General features: G+C 39.1%; 1 protein-coding gene across 5 annotated transcripts in view; it reads right to left on the bottom strand.

Moving 5' to 3' along the window:
- Positions 1-26,274, bottom strand: part of REPS2 (RALBP1 associated Eps domain containing 2) — a 138,805-nt gene that overhangs the window by 31,478 nt on the left and 81,053 nt on the right. For all 5 annotated transcript variants that reach the window (XM_067566094.1, XM_067566091.1, XM_067566093.1 and 2 more), the window contains exons 12-14: positions 24,596-24,670; positions 20,411-20,453; positions 16,078-16,214 (exon numbers count right to left, since the gene is read on the bottom strand). In XM_067566094.1, coding sequence (XP_067422195.1) covers positions 16,078-16,214; positions 20,411-20,453; positions 24,596-24,670 — 255 coding nt within the window. The remainder of the gene's footprint in view (positions 1-16,077; positions 16,215-20,410; positions 20,454-24,595; positions 24,671-26,274) is intronic.

The raw sequence follows: 26,274 nt of genomic DNA on the forward strand, positions 1-26,274 counted from the left end.
GTGGCCTACTGAGATGAGTCGGGGGGTGGAGGTGGTACTCCCTCCCCGCCTCGCGTGACGGCTGCCCAGGCCCCACCATGCGGGGCTGGCACAAGCCACCTGTCTCGGCCCCCCCTCCAAAAACCTTCCTCCTCACCCCCTTAGAGGGGCATGCCCCACAGCTTGAAAACCTCTGAACTAGACTATTTTCTCTGATGATTGTCAGCGAAGAGATGGTGTTCAATGTTTTTAATGATGAAAATCAAACTGGATCTTTACTGAAAGCAAATCTGAGCAAACACTGTTTGAAACCTCTTCCTCCTATAGCACACCCTCTGAAAAAGGCCAGAGATTTAAATGCTATACAAAGCTTGGTGTTGAAGTAAAAGATAAAGATATATTCAGTCAGTCACAAGATGTACCTAGTCAGCTGCACGCAGTTAAAACAATTTGACTGTAGCAAAAATACAGAGCTGGGGTGAAAATCTATTTATTCTTAGGACTCCGTTCTTTGTCATTAATATTATTGCCTTTTAAAAAAACTAATACAATGTACTAATGGAGACATTAGGGTTTGCTCAAAACAAAATACGACAAGCAGTCAGCAAAAAGACAAAGAGACAAAGCCTAATCAGAGAAGAACACATCTGCCATGGAATTAGAATGATGGAGGCTTAAATGAAGCTGACAGAGATCGGTTTTAGCTTTGATTTGTTATTTTGAGGGGGGTAAATAAACTATACTAACAGTCAAATTTTGGGCCCCTTTGGTAATGCAAGAAAGCAACATCACACAATCTTTCATTCTGAGCCAGTGAACTGAGATGGTAACAACCATGTGGGCCATTCATTGTAATTCTCAATCTGGCTCTCGTTAAATCTGTAAAACCCATCTGAGGGCAGAACTGCAGGGAAGATGAGGCTTTGTAAAAAGCAGCTGTGATGAGGAGGAATAGATTAACACATAGATATCAAGTGAGTTTGATGGGAGTCTTGAGTGATTTTCCCTTCTAGAGGCCCCTATGCTGCATAGCCTCCCCTACCACTTGCCTTTGAAAAAATATGAGTCAACCTACCTCAGATTTGTGTTTATTCGTAAAGCCTACAATGTAGCACTAAACCAACAAATAAAATAAAATGGCCCTTTCACTATAATAGGTCTAAACAAGGGGTTGTACATACACATTTATTTTTAGTTGTATCCATATTCTAAAAGACCACATAGACCATTACAAGTTTTGTTACAGCTTAGCCATTTAACTTATTAAAATGCATTCCATCTAAATTTTTCCATATGTTTTCCCTAATGCAAACCTGTTCATTTCCTTTTTTTAAAAAAAAGAACTAAAGCACTAAGTCCAGATTTTTCTAGCTATTTAGGCTTTGCACTCAGTGTCACAATGATGGGAGCTATGCTCCTAAGTGCCTAAATCCCTTCTGAAAAAAATGATTTAGGCTCCTAAATCCATTAGGCATGGCAGCACTGAGTGCAGCCATGCCTAATAGCTTTAAAATCTATCTTTTTAAATCAAGTACACGGAAACATTAGTGTAAAAATGTATGGGTAAAATATTGAACACAGTTGTACTGGCTAACTATAGCTCCAAAGAAGTGTGTAACAGATAAGATGGAAAAAACAAAAAAGTGCCAAACAGGGATGCAGAAGTACTGAAACTTAACTTAGGTTACCCATTGAGGCTGCTTATATAACACAGGTATGAAAGGTTAACCATATTCACGAAGTATTCAAAAACAGGCACAGGTTAAGTTACTAGTACCCTTCACCGAATGTTTAGTTAGTTTTTTTAAAAAGCCATCACACAGCTGCGATGTTTTCATCTGTCATCACCCAACTCAACCACCCAGCTAGACTTTGGGTGGGAGCAGAGAGGTAAGAAGCCTTCCCTTCCCGACCCCAGGCTCTTGATTATTACTGTTTATTGAGTGCTGACAGTGTGCCTAGCAATTACAGACTAATAATATCTAATGCACAGAAGACACAGTCCCTACTCCAAGCACAATCTAGTTCAGACACCAAAAGCTCCCCAGGTCAGTCGGACACATGCTATATACCAGAGAATACTTACACTCAAAATGATGAGATTATCTTGGGGAAATCTTGCAGGAGTCACGCTTAGGAATTAAACTGAAAAATCTGCATCTATTTTACATTGCCTGATGTAAGAGGATGATAGGAATAATATCATATATGACTTTCCACAGACTTCAAAATGTTTTGCAAAGGAAAGGAAGTGTTGTTATCCCCATTTTACAGGAAAAAACTGAGACTGACCTGATGTGCCTTGCCTAAGCTTACTAAGCAAACAAGCCAGTGGCAGAGCCGGCTAAAGAACACAAGTTGTTTGATTCCCAGCTCCGTGCCCTATCTACTGGATCATACTGCACACTGAGTGCTGAAAAATCAGAGTGCTCACAACACAAAAGCAATAAAGGAGCAATTTTTGAAGTCTGGGCAAACTCTTAGTTAGAGTGACATCATAGTATGCACCATTCAATAACAAAGTAGTAAATCACTGTAGGTCGGTCCCTTCCAGTTGTTATTGTTTCTTACAATAATGCTGTGGGAGCTGGAACACAAAGCCATGGAGGACATTACAGTAATGAGTGGCAGGACTAGAGAGGTAGTCCAAACTGTGATGGAGTACAGGGCTCATAGCCAGCCGTCATTGGTACTGCATTCGGTTATTCCTTTGACTTTCTGACTAATTTGGCCTACTTCTAGAGCCTACTAATTTTTTGTTTAACTCTAACATGCCCTCAAAGCCATTTGTACACAAGACGCTGCTCAACTCCTCTTCATGCCAGAGCTGACATGAACCTCAACATTGCTCCGGAGAATACAGCATCTAGTGTATGTTCCGTATCCCAAACACCCATCACTCTATCCCAATAATACACTTGATCCCCAGAGACATGATGAGATTCTATATTGAGGAAATGAGTTTGCCCAAGAGAGAAAGCATGTTCTGAAGTTGCTTCTAAGCCCAGAACTTGTACTTGGGTGCCCTCACGACCTTCCTTATTAAAATTACTTTACTTTGAAGTGGTCAAGTAGAAACCTGGGCATGTTATTTCAGCTTTTAAAATATGCCACATTTGAGAGTTTAGTATTTTAAGATAGTGATATACTTAACCATGTGAATTTGACCCAGTTTCCTCTTTTTTTTAAATCCTGCAAATTCTAACTTAAGCTATTCATGAAATATTCATAAAATCCCTGCTGTTTCAGAACATCTATGGCCTGTTGTTAGAAGGAAATCATGCTTATGTTAGCACAATTGCCAGAGAAGATTTGGAGTCAGCTGACTTTTGAGAAGTAATAACTTCTTATAAAAAACATGCACTGTTTTTTCTTCCAAAGGGACCATGAAAATAGTGTTAATGATAGGTGATATTAACTTGGACCTTCCCCAGTGTCATCCTCCTAAAAAAGGAGTATGCTATAAAACAAATACGTTTTTGCACATTTCAGCAGATGTCCTGTAATTGTAGATGACTCCAGAAGGACAGCCTTTCTTGGAAACCAGTCTACACAGGGTTTGTCAGTGTTGGAGGTCTGTCTGTTAAAGAGGGTATCGTATGTGCTTTGGAAGTATAAACTAGCACAGCAAACAATTCGCTTACAGCATAAACACAGCTATCAGGATTCTTTCATAGAAAAGGGAAGCAAGTAATTGGAAAAGAGGAGGTTGCTTACCTGTAACTCGACATTCTTCAAGATATGCAGCCCCTATCTCTATTCCACTGTGGGTTACGCACGCATGCCATGTACTTCGAGTCAAAGAATTTGAAAGTAGTGTTGATTGGTCTGCACGTGTGCCCTGACTTACCTCATGCTTCAGTCCAAGGAGGCAAAGGGGGCGGGGGGCCCGACTGACTGCATCTACAGTTCCTTCTCCACTGTGAATCTCACAGATCCGAAGCAGAGGGGAAGGAGGGCAGGAAGTGGAACATAGATAGGGACCACACATCTCGAAGAACTTCCAGTTACAGTTGAGTAACCTCCTCCTCTTCTTTGAGTGATAGTTCCTATTATATTCCTCTGGGTGACCGACAAGCAGTACACAAGCTGGAGGAGGGTGCGAGGGTGAGGATGGAAAGGTAGTGAAGAGAACCCATCATGCCAAAGGAGGCATCCGCTGTTGAGTCCTGTACCAAGGTGTGATATGTTGCAAACGTGTGGCCAGAACTCCAAGGGCTACTCTATGTATGTCTATGAGAGGTACATCCTGAAGAGATGCCATGGTCGTTGCTTGAGCTCTACTGGAGTGAGGCTGTAGCCTTGTGCGGGAAGGTAGATTCAACAGCTGGTAACAGAGTTTAGTGCAGCTGGAAATTCATTTGGAGATTATCTGTATGGAGATGGCCTGTCCCGATTCTCTCTGCTAACACAATGAACAGTTTAGGGGACTTCCTGATTGTGTTTGTTCTCTGCAGGTAAAAGGCCCAACCTCGTCAGACACTGAGGGAATGGAGTCTACGTTCTTCTGCAGACACGTACAGTTTCCAGAAGAAAACAGGTAAGTGAATGGATTGGTTAATATGAAACTGGGAAATCACCTTTGGTAAAAATGTTGGATGTATGCATAAGGAGACTTTATCCTTGTGGAATACTGTAAATGGTGGGTCCACCTTCATAGCTCCAAGTTCCCCCAACCTTCTTTCTGAAGTGATAGCAACAAGGAAAATGACCGTTACGGAGAGAAGAGACATGGATCAAGACGCCATTGGTTCAAAGGGGTTTTTTTGCTAATCCCAAAAGTACCAGATTTGGAACCCATTGAGCAGCAATCATTTGGAGGGGTGGGAAGGTTCTTAGGAGGCCTTTCCAAAAATCTAGTGGTTAGCAGGTGTGTAAAAACAGAGTAACCCTCCATAGGGGGATGGAACATGCTGATCGCCACTAGGTGGACACTTAAAATGTTGAGTACAAGAGCCGATGTCTTTAAAGATAAAATGTAGTCCAAGATTAGGGGAATCTCCACTCCTTCTGGTAAAACCCCTTTGTGTTGTGCCCAAGACGAAAAGTGTCTCCACTTAGCTCGACAACGTTGTCTAATGGAATCTTTCCTACTGTTACAGAGAATGACTTGTACTACCAAGGAACATGAGCATTCTGTAGTTGACACCCATCCAAATACCATGCCCTAAGGTGATACAAGAGATTTCCAAGCTGCTTGACTCCATATAAGGAAATCAGCACCAGAGCCAGCATTTAGCCAAACAGCTGAAAAGGAAACAAAAAGGAGGAGAAAACATTGTGGATTTTATCTGTTCTGATCTAAATAACAAAGATGGTGACATAATCATAATGATTAGGCATGAATAGAAATATAGTTAGTTTTAAGTTTAAAGCTTTTGATAAGTAGTAAATAATGATAGTTTAGAACAGGTTTTAACTAGAAATCTAAAATGGTGGCCAATGATGTCATGCTGAGAGAGAGAAACAAATAGCAGAAAAGCAGACTGGGGGGAAATAAAAGTCACTCCTAATAACTGCAGGGAATGCTTAGTGGGTAGGAAGGAAGATCTGAAGGAGGTCCAAGTTTGAAGTAAACAAGTAAAGCTAATTCACATATCGGACAATTGATTGGCTGAAATGATATCACCCCTGGGTGGGGAAGATGCTGTCAACTGACATTAAAATTGTATAAAAAATTGTATATAAGGCAGATAGCTGACAGGCTTGAGTGTAAGCAATCAGAGTAGCAGCAGAAGACATCTAGGAACAACATCAGTGACAGCAGAATGCGGCAGCACCAACTTGACAGAGCAGAAGGACCCAAGACAAAATAGAGGGATTTAACCAAGAAGGAGAGTAAGTATGATTCTTCTAAATATAAGGAACGTTTGGGTATGATTGTAAATAAAGCTGGATGTTTGTATTTGAATGATCTCTAACCCCACCATTCTATTCTGTTATTAAGTATGTTATTGTAATGTCACTGTATAAACATGTAGAAGGGAATTGTATGTTATATTGTACTAAGTTTGATTGCAAACCATTTGCTAAGCGAGTCTGCAAGCACATTCTGCATCCTTGGAAAAGAAGGTAGAGGACAGGATGATCTGATTGCTAATGTATCAATTCCAGAGATTAACCGCTTCTGCACACGGAGTGGCAGATTTTGTTCCCCCTTATTTGCTGATGTAAAAAACAGTGGTGGTGTTGTCTGACATGATCAGAACATGATGAGAGTGAACAAGTGGAGGAATGAATTTGCATGCCTTTCTTTTTGCTTGAAGTTCCAAGATACTGAAGTGCATCCTGGATTCTTGAGATATCCACATCCTTTATATCGTGTGTTGTCCATATGAGCTCCCCAGCCTAAATGGGATGTTTTGGTGATGACAGTTTTGTCTGAGGAAGAGGGAAGAAAGGGGACTCATATGTGTACATGATGTGGCTCTGGCCACCATAGGCATGATGACAGTACCTTGGCTGGGACTATCAGCATGAGGTTCGTAGAGTGACTGAGTACAGGGATTGAAGCCATGTCTGAAGGCAGCAAAAGTGAAATCTTGTGAAATAGATCACTTAAATGCACACGGCCATGTAGCCAAATAGAGACAGGAAAATCTTGACTGGTACACAAGGATTGTTCGTAATGTGAATTATGACAACATTCATTGCCTGAAATCTGTCTGTGGGCAGGTATGTCCGTATTGTGAGAGTTTACGGTAACCACGATGAAGTCCAACGATCGCAAGGGGCTGAGGATCAACTTTTCCATGTTGACGCTGATTTCCAGTGAAGAAAGGAGGCTGAGTAACATAGAAGTCGACACATGGGCTTCCTGGCTGGACTGGGTAGCTAAGAGCCAGTAGTTGAGGTATGGAAAAAATGAGAAGACCGTAATGCCGATGAGAGTCGCTACTACGGAAAATACTTTGGTGAAGACCCTGGGAGCAGTAGCTATCCTGAAGGATAGTACTCTGTACTGGAAATGGTCAAAGCTCATGATAAATCTGAGAAAACATCTATGGCCGGGGTAAACGTTGACATGGAAGTAAGCACCCTTCATATCAACAGCCATGAACCACATGGCTTTTTCCAAGGATGAAATTATTGCTGCCAATGTGACCATGTGAAACTTGAATGTGTGGATGAAGTGATTGAGGTGGGTGGAGGCAGAGGATTGTTTTGCAGCCGCCTTTTTTCTTGGATATCAGGAAGTAAAAAGAACACAACTCTGTTCCTTGATATTGTACAGAAATATGTTCTATTGCTCCTTGTTGTAATAAGGCACTCACCTTTTGGGTGAAAATACTGTCATGGAAATGGCCTCCAAAAGGGGATGAGGTGAGGGGTCTTGGAGGATGTAGCATTACAAACTCCTGAATTGTAAACTGGAGGAAAAGAAGACTTTTCTCCCCAGTAGATTTAGACACTTCCTTGTCCGTAGGTGTGGATCGAGTGTGTTTGCTGTTTAGCTCTTTCCGCAGCAACCTGAACTACCAATGAATTTGGAGCTCGGTGGGAGAAGAGGAATTCTGAATCTTTGGCTAGGACGTAGTAGCATCTCTCTGCTTCTTTAAGGGTGGTAGTACATGTGGCAGGAGTGTGCCAGACTGTCCTGTTTGGCTCCAGTATGGCTTCGTTGATCGGTAGTGCTATTCTCGTCAGTCCTGAAGCTTATGTGGCGAGTCTTGGATTTCTTCCAGAGGGACATGGAGTTCCTTCACCATTCCCCGTAAAAGATCTTGAAATAGTCTGAAGTCATCCAGTAGGGAAGGGGATGACATAGTCACAGCTGAGGATGGGAATTGAGCTGGCTCTGGCAGGACTGCCAGAAATAGGGTATAAAATTCTTCCTCCGCTATCGGATCCATGGGCATGCTTTATGGCTCTCTCGGTGGTTCACTAGAGGTGCTCTCCCCCATCTGGATGGCCATAAAGTCATTCAGCGGGATGAGAGGGGACTAAGATGCAAAGGTCCAGGCCAATCACAACTGACAGCTCAAGACTCAGCTCTCTGACTTGGCTTTCCTGGTCTAAGAGGAGTGACCTAGGAGCCCAGAGGAGGAGATGACTACCACTGTAGCCTCATCTAACCAAGGAAAATTGGAGCCCATAGTTCTCCACCAATCATAGCAATAGCAGAAGCTATAGTGTAGTTGGGGCTGGTTTTACCAGATTTCGGGATACTTGAGGAAAATGAAGATCATGGCCCAGGTTTATTTTTAGGCATTATAAAGATTCTTATTCCTACCAGGATCACATATAAGAATGGTACCCAAAATCTTCATATTGCAAAGCTAACAGATATAGACAAAGCAGCATGCCACTAACCATTATATTTTCAAACTGAAAAAAACTGTAACTTTGATGTTTCCAGTAAAAACAGTGAGGGCTGAATGCTAAAACCCCACTTAATTATTTTTAAAATTTAGGGGTAAAGGCACCTTGGCACATCTGTCTAAACAACTATAACTATGTAAGATCACTTGTGTGACCCCAAATCACTCCCAAAAATGTGCGCGCACGCGCACACACACACGGCTCAAATCATTTTATAGTACTGCACAAGGTCAGTCACAGGAAACTTCTTCATTCTCCAGATACATGGGGATACAGCAAGTTTACACAGAAGAGTTGAGAAATAACTAATTTACAATAAATCTTTGAAAAGCTTTAATTAATAACAGTTCCCTTTTTTTTAATTAAAAAAATTACTCAAGATAAAAATCTCAAGGAAAATGGGAGTGGGGAGGGGGGGAGGGAGTAATCTTTATCCCAAATTATTTCTACAATAAAGTCTGCTTTGATTTTATTTGTGTTGTGTCAAGGAATCAAACCAACATAAACTTTTACATTCACAAGGATGCAACATCTAGGCATCATTCATGGTAAAGAGTTGAAATGCCTAATTAGGGGTGGGAGAGGCTTCTTTTTAAAATCATTGTGATATTTCAAACTAGAGCTGCACTACGACAGCAAATGTTGATAAATGCAAAGTAATACATGTTGGAAAATGTAATCCCAACTATACATATAAAATGATGGGGACTAAATTAGCTGTTACCACTCCAGAAAGAGTCATTGTGGAGAGTTCTCTGAAAAACATCTGCTCAGTATGCAGCAGCAGTCAAAAAGCTAACAACGTTAGGAACCACTAGGAAAGGGCTAGATAATAAGACAGAAAATATCACAATGCCACTATATAAATCCATGGTACATCCACACCTTTAATACTGTGTGCAGTTCTGGTCATCCCATCTCATAAAAGATATATTAGAATTGGAAAAGGTACAGAGAAGGGCAAGAAAAATAATTAGGGGTATGGAATAGCTTCCATATGAAGAGAGATTAAAAAGATTGGGACTTTTCAGCTGACTAAGGAGGGGGATATGATAGAGGTCTATAAAATTGTGAATGGTGTGGAGAAAGTGAATAAGGAATGGTTATTTACTCCTTCATGTAAACGTCACAAAAACCAAGAGCCACCCAATGAAATTAATCGGCAGCAGGTTTAAAACAAACAAAAGGAAGTACTTCACACTACGCACAGTCAAACTGTGGAACTCGTTGCCATCAGAAGATGTTGAGAAGGCCAAAACTATAATGGGTTTCCAAAAAGAACTAGATCAGTTCATGGAGGATAGGTCCATCAATGGCTATTAGCCAAGATAGTCAGTGATGCAACCCCATGTTCTGAGTGTCCCTAGCTTCTGATTGCCAGAAGCTGGGAGTGGACAACAGGGGATCAATCACTCAATGATTGCCCTGTTCTGTTCATTTCCTCTGAAGTACCTGGCATTGACTACTGTCGGAAGACAAGATACTGGGCTAGATGGATCATTGATCTGACCCATTATGGCCATTCTTACGTTAAACCTGCATTAACAAGGGGACTGTTTTTTTGTTGTTTGCGCATGCGTGTCTGTGTATGGACAGCGCCTAGCAGAAAGGTACCCTGACCTCTGATTGGGGCCCTTAGATGTTACTGTAACACAAGTGTATATATATATATATATATATATATATATATATATATATATATATATATATATATATATTTTCATACATCAGGGCTCAATCTTGCCCTCAACCCCCAATGATCCAGTACAAGCCGAGGGGCACTCCTTCACTCTTAGAACGTGCTCAATACCTGGCAGGATCAGGTCCTACGTGATCTAATGGATCTTCTCCATTTCTACTTTTTAACATTCTATGATTAACATGCAAGAGTATGGCTGCTGATTTTATTCATCTTCAGTCTATGCTGGGCATTTAGTAATTCTTTAGCTCAAAATATAAGAACACCAAGTTGTGTCCTAACTAAATGACAGTGACATATTTTTATTTGCCCTAAAATTTTATTTGCCATAAAATTGCCCTAATGCATTCAGTTGTGGAGTGCCATAAACAGTCTTATTAATAAAGCATTTGGTATTGTTATTAACATGTAAGAGGAGTAGCATATCAAATTAAAATTACTGGAAACTTTGGAATGATGTTTATTGTATTCCTTGGCAGCTGTCTTCCTTCTCACTTTTATGCATCTTTCGTGACAACGGATTTTCACATTAGCAAGTGAGTAATGCTGTCGGAGTGAAAAAAATAACCGCAGCATTCTGGCTCTCCTAAACTAAAATATAATGCGTGATTCTGAAAATGAGGCCTTAGCTCTCAGATTGAATCCAAGTATGTGATACGCGCACGCACGCACGCACGCACGCACACCTTTATAGACCTTTTCTTTTTTTTTTTTTTTAACAGAAAAAAATATTGCCAGCCATGCAGTGTTCACACTGCAGGGGGCTCCATCTGCAAACACACAAGTGAGTAACTCACTCACGAGAATAAAGTTACTCATCTACATATGTGATGGGTCAGGCACTAAAATGACAAGACTAAACAAGCCAATAAGGAAAATGTTTGAAGTGATGTAAGGCACATTGCCTTCTAGACTGGCTTTATTGTTAGTTTTTTAATTCCTTTGCCCATAAACTTATTTTCATACATTTTATACTATTTTAGTATATTTTTTCATGTCCATTTATCATTGTTTATTCACATTTTACATTTTTAATTTTTATTTTCCCATTTTTAATCCATCTCATTTTCTAATTACCGTTCTTTTCTATTTTCTAAACTTATTATCTGTTTTCCTGGTTTTTCAATCATTACCAGGTTTCAGATTTTGCAAAATTGTTTTATTGTTTTATGTCATTATTGCCTTGGCCTGTCTTATATTCAGCTTCATCCTTTATCCACCCACATGGAGGCACACTCCTTCCACCTTGCAGCATGGCTCCGACAGATCTATGCTATCAGAGATTCCCAGCTGGTGGCGGTGCCCAGAGTTCCACAGTAAGGATGGTGGGGAGTACAGAAAAGTGGCAAATACACTTTCTGGTTGCATTAGTTCTCTGTGAGGAACACTTAAGGGCATGTTGATGGGGTGGGTGGAGTGGGACAATGAGCAACCCCATGTACTTCCCTGCTCTTGCCCCAACCACTCTTCGCCAGCCCTAGCCCTACCCACTATCCATCCCTTCCTTTCCATGGAGTGCCAGACCCACAGCAACCTCTTCAGAAGGCAATTGATCCTCTTTTCCATATGGGGAAGGGAAGACCCATTCTTCAAGGGTCTCCTCCACATAAGAATTACTCTACTTAGATTGTACACTGTTTGAAGAAAGACCAACTTTTCATTGTGTGTACCTAGAGCCTAGCACAGGTAGGGGGCCCCAAGATACTACTACGACAGAAATAAACAGTAATTGAGGATGTCAGTAACTCAGCCAGGGGTTATGGACAGTGCTTAATTTGTAATGAAAGAGGTGATGAGCTAGCAATTAGGTGCCGGATCTCAAGCAATTGTTTTACTTTAATAACTGATGTGGCAAACCCAAAGGTGCCAACGCCATGAACTGCCAAGCCTAGAGATGCCGGGGCTCAGCCTTGGCAAGCTCTGGCACAAATTAAGCACTGGGTTATGGGCCTATTACAGAAGTGGGTGGATGAGGTTCTGTGGCCTGTGATGTGCCGGAGGTCAGATTAGATTATCATGATGATTCCTTCTGGCCTTAAAATCTATGAGTAATTAGAACTGGTCAAGAATTTTTGAACTTTAAACATTTTAATGGAATAAGGGGGAAAAAATTTTGCATACACTTCCATGAAAAGTTTTCCCGTTTTTTGTTTTTTTTTTACCAGAAATAATAAAATAAATAACAGGTTGTGATCTGGACCGCAAACCTATATAAACTGAGATAAAATAATAATATAAAAATAAAAGCTCAAAAACCTGGGAAATTCCATACACCAACAAAAAACTGTGTTAAAGTAGTGGAAGTTGAAAGGATGTTAACACCCAAATAACTATTGAAGATCCCAATATAAAAAAAACCTTAAATGATAGCAAGTCTGGAAATGCACAAGTAAGGTATCCAGACCATTCCCTACTGCCTTGTGATAACTATCCATTCACTTTCATCCCAATCATTTTGTATCGCCCACTGGACCTTAACTTTGCCCTTTTGTTTGGTTGTTCACTGGAACAACGGCACTAGTTGCACAACTGTGACTAGACATGCTGTTTAAAGGTAAGGCTGCAAGGTCTAGTGATCCAATTCAAGTCAGCAGCAAAATGTTCACTACCTTTATTCAGAGCAGCATCAGGTCTTCATTGTTGTTCTTATTATTATTATAATTTATTTGCATTGTGCGGTGCTTAGAAGCTCTAGTCACAGATCAGGACCTCATTGTGCTAGGTTCTGTACACAGAACAACAACAACAACCAGTCCTTGCCTCAAGCAGTTTACAATCTAAGTATCGTTCAATAAGTTGATGTAGTATTTTCAAGAGTTGAATTAGAATGATGTGTTGATGAATGGAAAACATGTTAATGTTTAAACAGAAATGGAATGCTCGAGTGTTACTGACTTATTTTTGCCTTAATAGATCTTGTTCACTGTATGGTTTTGGATGTGTAAAATATTTCTGTTTTGACATACTGTTTTACTGTTGACATACGTCCCAGCAGTAGGAAAGGAGATTCAGTAACTTCCTTCTGCACTATGAAACTGACACTTGTCACTATAATTCCCTACGTGCTATGTGAACAGTATTTAGTAACATTTTACATATTTTGTGAGTGAGTGGGCTTTTGTGGTTGTTGGTGCTATTATTCTGAAAAAATAGATTCTTTATGAGTTGCCACCTTTCTAATTTAATATACTGCTCTGACTGTTAAACACTGCTTGGTAATATGGAAGATAACAGGATTCCAGCATGGAGCAAACGGCTGTTATTCAGCAGCACTTTATCAAGAAAACAATTAAGCAATATATTTATGCAGTTTCTAGTGTGAATTTTATTACCAGTAGGGAGACCACAGCAAGGTAGAAAATGGCACGTAACTGAAAATACACTGAATTTGATTATGTGAGACAAACATCGATGTACAATGTTTGTCTCACAGAACAATGGTTCTTGTTTTGTCAGTTCAGCATGGTGTAAACACACATTATTGGGGAGAGCTGTATTTGGGGCAAGGTATGCAACATAATGCCTTGGATACTAATGATACTAAAGAACTTTCCAATTGCCTTAGGTAACAAAATAAGATTTGTCAATCGCTAACCTCAGTACATGCAGCAATCAAAACATTTCCTATAGAAATATTTAGACATACAAGAAAATACAGAAGATATTGAAGTAGTCATATCTATCTTAGGTCAAAAATTACAAACTTTTCAGTACTACCACTGTGTGCCCAACTATGTTGTTGGAAGCATATGTTGGAATGTCATGTTTTACGGGGCAGCCTCTGACTGAGTTAGAAATATTATCAGATGCAGAATAGAAAATTGAGTACTGGTTATATGCTCAAGCTTCTGTGAATAAAGGCCTGCGTGCCTCAGGGCCGTAAAGACTGAGGCACCTGGGGTCTCAACAATGGGGACTGTGTCTCTGGGGTTGGGAAAGAGAAGAGAGACCATGCAGTGAATAGGAAGTGGATGTACAACATCAGGAAAGAGGTAGCAGGAACCAGCTGAAGGATGTGGATCAGATCAAAATCTTTACCAAGGCAGGGTGGCAACAATTTTAGGTATCCAAATCCCAGCTTTCTTCTATCCCCGCAGCAGCAGAACTGCATAAAGAGTATTCTCGCAAAATTGCCAGAAATGCATGCAGTTTGGATCTGATTGGGTGTATGAAAGAATCTCAATGCACTTACAGTATATTTAAAGTTTAAGCCATCACAGGTAAGTCCAATTACATAAAGTTCAGATAGTACTAACTTCATGACTGGATGCAGATAGGGAAAGCAACTGCTCTAAGTTCCAAAGACAAAACACTGTTAAATCTGACTGTTTTTAAAGCTATGGAGCCTGCCAAAATTCAGAGGAACACTTCATCTATTGCTGGTCTGTGTTATTCACAGTATTTCATTTCCCAATTCAAGTCCACAGGAAGAATCTGAAGGCAGATTCCCAATGCATGCAATTGCACAAGAGGAACAGCACACAGTATCCACTGAGAATATTCACCAAGCCCATCAACTGCCTGCCTTCTGTGACTCGTTTCAAGAGCCCAAACAGCAGAGCGTCAGAGACTTTTATGGCGTGAAGCCAATCCTGATGAACAATACATTCTCCCATTTTTCAAGCCCGCTCCTTTTCCAGCTTTCCCCAAACAAGGATCACTGCCGCTTCAGGACAAGACCACTAACAGAAACACCAGCATTCCTCATTGCACTACCACCTAGACTACAAAACTGCTCTTTTTATCAGTGATCAGAAAGCAGGAAAATATCTCGTTCACTGCCTCTTACCCAAACTGGCCAGTTGGGAAATGAAGGCCACTACAAAAGAGTCCTGAAGTAGCCCAAAGGCAAGAATATCTCCTCCATGGTGTGCCCCCTCTCCCACAGATCCAAGAAGCAAAAAACTCCACATAACAGAACAACGGTTCACCCCTAGAACACCCTTTCTCCAGGCCCATATTATGTAGAGCCTTGGAGAAAAAATGGGCATATTTCTTACCTAAGGGAGGGCATAAAGAGGAGATAAAGATGTTGCCAATTCATGTATGTATTTAAAGTGACAGTTTTGCTTGCACAGTACTTGAAACGTGCCATTATGTTTCCAGGAATGCATAAGGCTCAACTATATATATATATATCTATAAATGTGCACATGTGTGTGCACGCTGTGTGCCAATGGCTATGTATTCAACAAAAATAATACATGGTGAACCTAGCAGTAAGGATTTGATTTTGTCAGCTGCTAAACCAAAGACAATGTGGTACGTAAGGAGCCAGCAATCTCATTTAAAAAAACCTAGAAAGTCTTACATTGATATTCTTGAATCAAAGCAAAATCCTCTGTTATATGCAAGCCTTAAAGACTATGCTTGGAATGCAGCTAAAAACATTAATGACTTATACAAGTAATGTCGGGCAGAAAACTGTACCAAGGGATATCTTGCTCAATCAGTTTTGGAAAACCTTTGCTTCAAAACAATAGAGGTGTTTCCGTTGCTTTCTTTCATTGCAAAAACTGCTTGCGCTATGTTTCAAAAATGTGTTATCTTCAAAGCTTAGTCATCAGTGAACAGTTTTATAAGAAGAAAATATCAGACAGTATGCACAGTATTGTATAATTTGGCTACTTGCTGACACCAATACTGAACTCCTTATTTTTTGTTTAACATTAAATAATGCTGTGCTACCATAAAAGTTCTGTAACAACATGTTAGCTATGAAATTATTTTTAAGACCCTGGTTCAGGAAAGCACTTACGTATGCCCCTAAGTGCCTCCCTATTTAGAAAAAACACTTACAGATGTGCTTAAACCCTGTTGTCTTCTATGGGACTTACGTGTTTTCCCAAATAGGAAACCTTTCCTGAATCCTGGCCACAGTGAACAACAGAAGAATATATTAAAATAGATATATAAATAAAAAGATAATCTTCTCAACATCTGATGCAGAAATATATTGATAACATTAACAGTTGTACATGTAAATATTTAATTAGGATAACTAGCTCTTTAGAAGAGATGTATTTCTGAAGCACCCATCACAGCAGTACCTAAGTGATAAGCAATAAGCATGTTACCTGGTGCGTTTTGCTGAAAGATTTTATTTAGGTCCAAGGAGGAGGCTCTGGAATGTGATTTCTGTGGCCTTGGCGGGGGAGTAGGGGGCTCTTCCCCCTTTTTCACTGCATCTTCAATGGATGTGCTGGAATAGGATCTAAAGAAAAATAAAAGAATCTCAAAGGAAAATAAAATCAACTGGTATTTTTAGACCATTCATTTATACAAATGTAGTAAATATTGACTGGAATTGAGCTTTACAGTGGAAAATCATTGCCTCGTGGATTGAAAAGGCAGTTAGCAGTGGTGGGATATAATATTAGATGGCATGGATTGAGGTATTTGTTGCTCTAGAGGGTGAGAGGGTCACTTTTCAACACAGAGAACCAGTACAAGTGTTAAAAATGCCTTTTAGCCTCCATGTTTTAGTTTTATAGTTTCAGCTCCACTCCTTCAGCTCAGAGTGCCACGTGACCTTAGCCAACAACAGAACTGTAGCAACTATCTTGAATACACCTGAGTGAAAATTCCTCTTTACCAGCTGTCTTCCTCACCTTCTCCATAAACTTTCATTTGAACTCTCACCATGTTGGGCTCTGGCTGCCGCTAGTAGTATATTAAAAGCGCTATCTTGCTTTTGAAGCCTTTTCACTATGATTTTTATTTCCTACAACATGGCTGAATTCTGAGAAGCACAAGAATAAAGAAATGCAGCCAGAATGTTGCATTAACTGTATCGTAAGTTGTAGTACTTCAAATACAAGGTCTCTAGTGGGAGACTACTTTCAGCTTGTGGTTTTGATGGATTCTGCCAGCATAATCCTGGGCACAGGGCTGTTGGCAATGCAAAGTCCCCCTGAGAGGGTCTGTGTCAGTGCAATGTGCCTGCAACCCCATCTGCTTTCCAGGGCCTGAAGCTGAGCAGGACTGGCCAAAAAGGGGCACAGTCTTATTCGGCTCACCCTCACAGCACCTCTTGATGGGACTCCTACGGACCACTGGTAGAAATTAAAAAGCTGCCCTTCTCTAATGGAATTCCGGGGGGAAGGCAGCATTAGAAACACTTCCTGCCCTCCACTGGATGATATTGCTCTTGGGACTCATCAGCCACACTGGCTCAGGAGGAGAAATCTGTTCCTCCCCGAGCAAGCAAGCCAGGATTTTTTTGCCCTAAATGTATTGTATCAGAGACTCTCAGTGCAGGTGGTTCTAAACCTGCAGCCCAATAAACACACAGCTGTGGCCCATGTAACATCCTCAGAGCCATACAGGTAGTATTGGATGCAGCCCACACTGGTAAATAGGTTGAGAACCACTGCTCCATGCTGAGGTTGCTGGTTCAAATCACATGATCCTCATTCAACCAATGAGTTAGCTGGTTGGTAATTTGGTGACCTAAACTAATAATTAAGTGGCAAGAAAATGGGGCAAAGCTATTTGAACTCACATTACTGTGCCTTATACTGGAATGTGACTGTCTATTCATAATTGTAATATATGTATCACTTGAATTTACGGTTCACAATTATCCACTTTCATGATACTGCCTGTACATTATACAATGTACTTTCTAAACACTTGTTACAAGTTTCATTATTTTGAGTGGAATCCAATATTTTTCTGCTGTTGTAGTCACAAGTTTTTTCTGCAACGTTTCAGACTTTACTCAAATCAGAACTGACAACATGAAGTGTTATATTTTCTATAATATATTACGCATGACAAGCAAGACAAAAAAGAGATTAATCTACAACAGGAAAAAACTCCAACTAATGGGAAAAGGGATCAGCAGCTTTTGCCAAATTGGCATTAGTTAGCAGACAACTCTTTGTTAACAGGTTGGACACTGGCAATTTCAGTCTTATATTTTTGATGAAATCAATAAACATATGAGGTAAAGCCAAACTTGTTTCAGAGTTTACATGCAACATATTACTTTTGCTTTGGCTGCATTTTTCACCTCAGGGTTTTGAATCCTCCAATCCTACTCATTTAAAACCTGATCCAAAATCCATTGAAGTCAGTGGAAAGACTCCCATTGATTTCAGAGGGCTTTGGATTAGGCCCTTAAAATATTGTACTTCAAATGCATATATTAAACAACGGAAGGGGAGATATATTTGGGGAAAAAAGAGTCAGCTTTACAATTTGTTATTAATTGTGAGGAACTGTAAAATAGTGCCTAGGTGGCAAAATGCATCTGGTCTTGCAGAGTTAATACAAGGCTACTTGATGGCCACCATATTGACTGACACCAGGAATTGAACTAGGGACCTCCAGAGCTAAAAGCATGAATCTTTATAGATTGAACTAAAGACCCAGGCTCACTTGCTAACAGCAGTAACCAACTCCTATCTAGAGTTGGTCAGATAAACTTCAAGGGAACTATATTCTATCACAACATGCAGTTCTGTCAAAATCGCAATGCAGTCAATTTTGTAGGAATTTTAGTTAAAAATAGTCAATATCCTGTTGCAACATTATTCAAATGAAACATTTCAATTCTTCGTTTTGAAAAACTTTTTGTTTCAAATTTTTTACATTTGTTGTAATATAATACAAATACAAAAAGGAGAGGAGCGATTTGAATTTTCTTTTGTGAAGAATTTAAAAAATTTTGGGCTTTGTTCCTAACTGAAATAAAGCCAAGTTCTGAAACCTCAAAATCCTTTGCAAAATGGAACTTCTGTCCTCCACACAACTCTACTTATATCCTCTGTGGATCAGGCACAGAGGGGAACAGGTAACACACACAGACCTGTGGGTCATGCAATACATGTTAGGCAGGGGTTCTGAGATTAAAAATGAACTTAGTCTATACTTTTGAAGTATTACATTGAAATCCCTTAAATCAAGTAATTTTCTTTTTAAATTAATTTAAGATTTCCCCCCTTCCCTCATTTTATGATTTTAAAACACAGTTAAGTGAATTTTAAGAACAATGAAAGAGTAAAAGCCCTGGCTTCAGTTAGGCATAAAGTGTGCAGGTGCTATGCAATCTTCCTGGACAGACTCTGTCAGTCATGCATCTCATCCTACCCCCATTCCATTCCAATGTACACCTCATGACCAAAAATCTAGCTGTGTCTAATTACGTGGTGATTCTGTCATGTGGCTAAACAACTAGCAGGGACTGAGATAACATTATCAAATCACATTTTCTTATGAAAAGTAAACTCGGATCTCCAGAAGTAAAAATTTCCTTACCACATCACATCAACATTGCATCCCCAGTCTTCCACTAATTCATTTCCAGTTTTTGCATACCGTCCCTAGTGAATTTTTCCTTGCTTCACTTGCTACCACTCACTTTACTATCTCATTAGATATTAATTCATATTCTTCCTCTCTCAATACTTTTTTCCAACCCTGAAGCATATTGAACTTCTGTTCTGCAAGTGCTGTCTACCTGCAGCACCAGTGTACTGCTTTTGCTGTAGCAAGCCAGTCAAATTCCTTTCCTCCCCTCCCTTCAGTACCACCACTTCAGGAGCAAAATATACAACATCTGCTGCAGAGAATTTTGCTTAGTACTTTGACAACTCCTGGCTTTAAAGGATGCATCTACAACCCTTGAAACGCACACTGAACAGGAAAGCACTCAGTTTTGTCCTCTATAGCCGTTAGTTTAATTTCAAAGTGTTTATTTCTTTTAGTTTCTCCCATTCTTTCATTTATCCTCCTTCTCTGCTGGGCTTTTCTTTGTTGTTGTTGTTCAATTAATTATAAGCCTGATGAGGAAGAGACTCATCATTACACATTCATAACCTCAGAGTTAGAAATGAAACACTCAAGTAGTTAATTTGATGGGCTGAAATATCTCGCCTGAAGTATAACACAAGATGTGGACATATCAGAGTACTGAGCAGCCAAAAACAATGCTTAATCCAATTACTGTATTTTTTATTACACAATATTTTCAGACGAGTCGCCTTTTTCGTTCCCTGCAAGTATCCAACCTTAGCAGCTTTCATTTTTAAATCCACATTCCTACATGAACCATACAATACACCAACTGGTTACTGTTAGATGTGATACTACACACATTCAAAGGACAGGACACACTCAACCACTTCAGTTGCTGCCATTATTGTTATTGTCTAGATTGTCCAGTGTGGTTATCCATATGTAGAATGCAACTTTCAATTAGATGAAGTCTTGAGACTGTTCCTGAAATGTGATGGTGACAGATCTCCCTACATGACATTAGGCTGGCCTCTATTTCCAGCCCGGTTAATAAAATGCAACATCAACACCTTCACTACTAAACAGTTTGATGTTTAAATAGTACATAGTTGAAGATTTCATCAAATGGGAATATTTCTTTGACAGTAATGGAAACAAAAAGCATACCTGGATCTTGGTCTTGCCTTGAGTGTGTTCGATTCCTGAGCAACTGAAACCAACAGATTACTTGTTAAAAACATGTTTTTAAAAGAAGAGACTTCTTTATCTGCAGAATCAGAGCTAGTTAGAATGTCTTGCAAATAAGTGGAGAATGTCAGAGTGACGCTCATCCCTGCACAATAATGAGGATTTAATTGTTTTCACTCCTCATTCCCCATCTTTAACAGTGGATGTTCTCATTATCCACATAAGTCTATAGTCCTTTTTTTTTATTCCATTGAGACCGACTAATCCAACTCTTGGCTTCAATTACATCTTGCAGCAATAAGTTCCACAGGTTCAGAGTTATTTAAAAAGTATTTCCTTCATTGATTTTAAATTTGTTGCCTTTAGTCAGCTTAACTGAATGTCCCCATGGTCTTGTTTTATGAGAAAAGAAATACAGCAGTGCATGATTTACCATCTCTGAGCCTTTCCTTAGATATGTATGTCTCCTTCTACTAGTCTCCACACTAAACAAAAGTAATCTTGAGAAAATGTAACTTATGATTGCTTTCAAATCTACTTCCCTAAAAGAGAGATTCTTGTGGTATTACATCAGCGTAATCAATTTTAAAAGTCTGAGGTGTGTTCCTCCCCCTCACCCGCCTTTTTTTTTTTTTTTTGTTAGACTAAATAGAACTCTAAAGAGAACCCAGAGGGATAGTACTGGAGAGAGGCTTTTGGTGTTACTTGTTACTTTCAGAAAAATCAGCATTTTGCCAACAGTTACCACATTCCAATATCTGACCTTACCATAGATTTTCCTATACATAGAGTAGGATCTATCTGTGGTACCAGTTGGCAAATATTGACTTTTTAATGGCTTTTATTATTCTCTTGTATGCATGTACCAGTTAGGGGACTTACAGACATGTAAAACAAATGAGATAGCAGGTGACATAATGTAGATTTAAAACAGGCACTTTTTCCTCATAAGATAACTTGTTTACATGGGTTGTACACTATTGACTGAGGCTCTGTGTGAAGGATATGCAGATGCAATTTGTAATGATTAATGCTCAGTAAGAAAACCATTTGTGAACGAATTTCTCAGTAGGTTATTCTCATCAACAAAGTGACTCAGAGTCATTCCAGATTCAGTGTAACTAACTCTTGCAAGCAACTAAAGGAAGAGAGGAAAGGGAATTACCATTACCAAAGAAAGAGCAGTAATCATAATCTTTTTTAGGTTTCAAACACCCACTGAATACAATTTTAGCAACAGCTTCCTACAATCAGATGATCCAATTCTGACAATACTGAAAATGATGACTATTACATTATAGGTATATATTTTGAAAGATTTGCCTTTTCATTTTATAGCCTTCAAGGTGAACTATATTTATAGAATATTTATGTTTTCTTCAGATCATCACACAAAACTATATGGAAGATTGACATTAGAGTCCTCCAATGATGTTTTGTTCAGGTGAACACGAGGACCTAGAGGGAAGACAGAATCCTATTTTGAAGTGATTCATGTATTAAATAAAGAATTGTATCAATGCAGTGTTATGGTTGAGGCCTTTTTTTAAGCAGCTGAAAGTTGGGAAATTCAAGATTAAGATTCCATGACACTGATTACCCCTCTCCCCCAGGCTGAATTAACTATTTGGGATTTTTCCCCTAAATAAGATAGACAGCTTATTTATATGTGCAATCATTAGTTTCACAGATATCTCCAGAAAATGCAACAGTACTTCGGTTCACTGCTCAATACGAAATTGTAAGGGACACTAAGAAATCCCAATACATTTATTTGGAACCATCAAATGCAGATTCTGGACCTCTGGGTTGTAATCTAATTACTTGGAATTTGGAAAATTAATGTTTGTGGTGGCTTTGCCTTAAAGTCTGAAGATTAAGCTGAAAGCCATACAGTAAATGGTGCTAATATGCTAAAGTGGTAGAACAGAGAAAGGAAGAAACAAGGATTTCTTGACTATCCCGAATCATTCATGCACAGTCTGCAACACACCGAGCTGTTTCTTGCTTGGCCTAAGCAGCAAATGCAGAATTTAAGCTTTCATTGGGAAATTATTAAGGACCAAAATTTGTAAATGTGGGCGCCCAAATTCAATAATGTAATTTCGTAGAAACACCTAAATAAGGGGCCTTATTTTCAGAGGTGCTGAAGTGCAACACTTCCATTGATTTCAAATTTCTAGTCTTAATGCTTGTGAAGAAAGCCTTCCAAATGTGAACCAATGAAATGCTGTCTTTCCTGAAGCCTAATGATAATGATATTTAAACACTGATGATCACTATAAGAAAACTATCCCATTATTGTGGTTATCTCCAGTGTGCTGTGACACAACAGATCTTTTCCACCTCTTAACTTCTGTCACATCATCTAACCCAATTCATTTGCCAGTACAAGGTTGTACCTATAGGGTATTCTCCAGTATTTTCTCCGGTCCAGTTTTAAATAATTAAAACTAATAAGCTACCTCTTCTTCCTTGATGGACTATCCCACAATCTAACTGATTTCATAACATCATTTCCCCCTGATTTATTAAATCTAATTCTTCTTCTTAAATTTCATCCCATTTATGTCCCTTTGGACTCAAAGGGAGTCACCAAGTAAGGGGAAAGGGACTGAAGGGCAGCAGGACACAAAGGAGATAGAGAGGGGAAAGGGATGCAACAACCACCAGGAAGATGGAGGCAAAAGAGAAGCCACTGCGAGTTTTTACTGCTGCCTTTCTCTCTGTGGGTTTTGGAATAGGAATTATCACTCTGCCCCTGAATTTTTCAGGGTATAAAATTGTGCCCCCAAAAGAGCAGTACAGCAGGATCCATTCCTTCTCCATAGAAAAAAAGGGGCTAAAATTGGCAGTGGCTTTAAGACAAGTGTGAACAATGGCAGTTTTTCCTAGCTGTACTGCTGGAGTTCTGCTAAATGGAAATTCAGAGATCCCAGGGGAGTGCAAAGAGAGAAAGACGGAGATTCTGCCACTAACTCTCCTTTCTAGAGGGAAGTGTGTATATAGGAGACCAAGCAATCAGTCAAGAACACGAGCTGAAGACAGGAAATCGGGCAGTTGCCAAGTGTTTGGGAGGGGGCCAGGAAAGAAAAGTTGGAAATGAGGCACACAGCTGTTGAGGATCCATTAATAAACTTGAATGTTAAGGCACAACTGCTATGACAGGCCCTTGGGTTCAGTTTGCTTAATCGAGGATATCTTCATGATTAAAAGGACCAGAAAATTCCATTTTTATTTATTTGTTTATTTTTAACAAGGGCAAGCCCAGATTTGCACTAATACTTAAGTGGTTAACCACTGAAGTTTATAAACTCTGAGACCTGATGGAGTTTTCAAATACTCAGAGCTTTGCAAGGAATGTTTTTAGGAAGGCTGGGTGGTTAATTTTAAAGGCATCACTTCTCACTGAGGTTAAATGAATAGAACAAGTATGAAGTTTCTGGACCAAGCAAGCGATTTGTGCCACCTGCCATTCCAGAAATAAAACTTTCTAAGACGATAGAGGTGGGGAGGAGAATTGAATCAATAGCTACAGGAAAGGAAAGCGAGTTACAGCCTGACCTATGGTGCTATAGCACCATAATTCCTGTCACAAGGTCTAATTTTCAAAATGACTAAGCACCCATAATCCCCTTTGTCTTTGATAAGAATTATGGGTACTCAGCTCTTGTAAAAATCAGGACCATTCAGAATCATTACAAGCAAGACATAATATTTACTCTGTGTTTGGGAAGGGCTTCCATCAACAGTTATATTATTAATTCTCTTCTACCAATCTACTATACAGAAAAAAGAAAAAGATGAACTTTATAATATGCTATATTACAAAATGTCCTTTGTGCTTAAGAAATTAACAAAAGATTTTTTAATTCCCTTAAAAAATAAAATGAGAAGAAAGGTACAGTAGGTGAACCTCTCTGACAAGTTCAAATCATCCTAATTGGGATTAACTTTGCAAATAATGGTCATTAACCGATGGGATCATTTTTAAAAAGTAATTTTATTATTAAAAATTATCACTAGCCTGAAAGGAATGTTATCAGTGAAATGAAATAATAAAGTAAATTTAGGCACATTTTGGTAAGAAAATAGTTTAGCTAACAAATTCTTTCAAAAAAAAAAAAATTGTTTTTTAAAGACATGAAAATTTTCTCCTCTTACCTGTTTTGGCAGACAAGTGTTGACATGGTTTAAAATCCTTTGGTATTGTTTTGGTAGTGGTGCTTATCTTCAGAGCTTAATTAAAAGTAAACTGAAAGTTATTTTAAATTAATTATGTACTTGAGAACAAAACAGTCTAAAGCTATCTACTTTGATTAAGGGTCCTATTAACAATACTACTTATATGCTGATAAGAAATATACTCACGTTAACTAAATTATTTCTCACAACACCCCATGTGAATTCACTACTAACTTTATTTAAAAAAAAAGAAAAACGAGGCACAGAGAGCCCAAGTTGCCAAATGACCACAAATTTGGGGTGCCTCAGTTTTTGATTGCCCAACTTGAGAGACCAAGTGCACAATTTTCCAAGGTGCTGAGCACTTGCAACTCCAGTTAATGGGAGCTGGGCATGTCCAGCAGTCAGTAACTCTGAAAAGTTAGGATGTAAGCATCTCATGATGGAAACCTAAAAACGGAGGTATTCAAAATCTTTTGATAACTTGGGTCTAAGTGATGTGCCATGTGATGGGCACACAGTGACTGAGCCAGGAGCTCCTGGTCCCCTGTGCTTATTCCTCTAATGAAGGTTTAGGCCACAGTTTCCTTTTCCACCAACACCTGAAACATCCTACATCAAGGATGTTAGCAAAATATAAACAAACAAATAAAAAAAATCTATATTCATTTTGCCGAGAATTGTATTATATGGGATCACTATGGATGAAACTCACTTCACTACAGTATGTCCCGAGTAAATGGACTTTATATGGATATAGTCTGCTTTCTCAGTCCCATCTCTATTTCCACTATTATATAGGTTTAAATATATAATTAACTGACAAGGCAGAACTGTGAGATTATGGAAATGCATGAGCATTTGTTTCACTTACAACATCCTGAGCTACAGAATTCTGACTTCTCAAAAGTAAAGCTATGCAGATAATTAATTTTTCAGTTCAGAGGCCAAATCAAACATTTCTGGGGGAAAAAATATCTGTTTCAGTTTTAACAAAACATTTTGTTTGACCTGAACATGAAAAAGTGAAAAAAACCCACTCCCCCCCCCCGTTTTTCATTTTCATGTTTAATTTGATCCCAAATTATTTTTTTTTCCTATTCATTTTGGGTCATTTTGGGATGTTTTTCACCCTTTTGTGTGTGTGTGGTTTTTTAAAAATAAACAATCTCAAAATGAAATGCCATTTCAAAAAGAGGAGTTGAAACATTTTAAAACCAAAAAGCAGAAACAAAATGTTTTAATCCCCCTTCCCCCCCCCTCCGAAACTATTAAGCAATTTCAGTGCCCCCCAAAAATGCATTCTTGCCGTGCGGGCAGCAACCTGAGGGAATAATCCCTTTTTTCTTTTGACATCCCATATATAGTAATAACTTGAAGAATAGGATCAAGTGTACCTTCTATGCCTGAAACTGTGCTTTGGCTAAGAAAAATAGGTATCTTTCCATAGCCGTATATAAAACAATTTGTAAATATGCATAAAGCAAAATTTCATCCTTAAGGGATCGTTACATACCTAAAGGTTTTCTGTGTTACCTAAGTATGTAAGCTACAGAGAATGAGGCAGATCTGCAGGCCTAAAAGAAATCATCACTGGTCATTTTATTACCTTTAAGATCCAGATCCTGCACTCTTTACTCAAGCAAAACTCTTGTTGA

This window comes from Emydura macquarii, unplaced genomic scaffold (genome assembly GCF_026122565.2).
Source record: "Emydura macquarii macquarii isolate MOO-44397 ecotype Brisbane River unplaced genomic scaffold, CSIRO-AGI_Emac_v2 contig_2734, whole genome shotgun sequence".
NCBI lineage: Eukaryota > Metazoa > Chordata > Testudines > Chelidae > Emydura > Emydura macquarii.